The 317-nt window shown below is 65.6% G+C and overlaps 1 protein-coding gene across 6 annotated transcripts in view; it reads left to right on the forward strand.

The window, feature by feature from the left end:
- Nucleotides 1-10: 10 nt before the first annotated feature.
- Nucleotides 11-317, forward strand: part of Baiap2 (BAR/IMD domain containing adaptor protein 2) — a 70,452-nt gene continuing 70,145 nt past the window's right edge. For 4 of the 6 annotated variants that reach the window (XM_010618595.3, XM_010618599.2, XM_010618596.2 and 1 more), the window contains exon 1: nucleotides 21-190. In XM_010618595.3, the coding sequence (XP_010616897.1) occupies nucleotides 137-190 (54 nt within the window). In that variant the 5' untranslated portion in view covers nucleotides 21-136. Of the gene's footprint in view, nucleotides 191-317 lie in introns of all 6 variants that reach the window. The other 2 variants (XM_010618600.3, XM_010618598.2) reach the window with 2 other exon arrangements.

Raw genomic sequence — 317 nt, forward strand, 5'->3', positions numbered from 1 at the left:
GCGACTATAAAGTCGGCTGTCGCCTGGACCCGTGCTCTGTGGTCTGGTTCCGCGCTTCTTTACTTCGCGCTGCAGCTACCGCCTCCGCTACCCATTTCCCCGGCTCTGGTCTGTGGTGCAGCCGGGACCCAAGACCATGTCGCTGTCACGGTCAGAGGAGATGCACCGGCTCACGGAAAATGTCTACAAGGTGAGCCCCAGAGCCTGCTTGAGTCCGCCCCCCGGTGGTTTGGTCCCGACCGGGCGGCCCCGGAACCCAGTGGCCCGGGCCCTCCAGGATCTTCCTGTCGGGCCTTTGGGTGCGGGCGTGGTGAGCC

This window comes from Fukomys damarensis, unplaced genomic scaffold (genome assembly GCF_012274545.1).
Source record: "Fukomys damarensis isolate Sample0158 unplaced genomic scaffold, DMR_v1.0_HiC HiC_scaffold_23, whole genome shotgun sequence".
Lineage (NCBI taxonomy): Eukaryota > Metazoa > Chordata > Mammalia > Rodentia > Bathyergidae > Fukomys > Fukomys damarensis.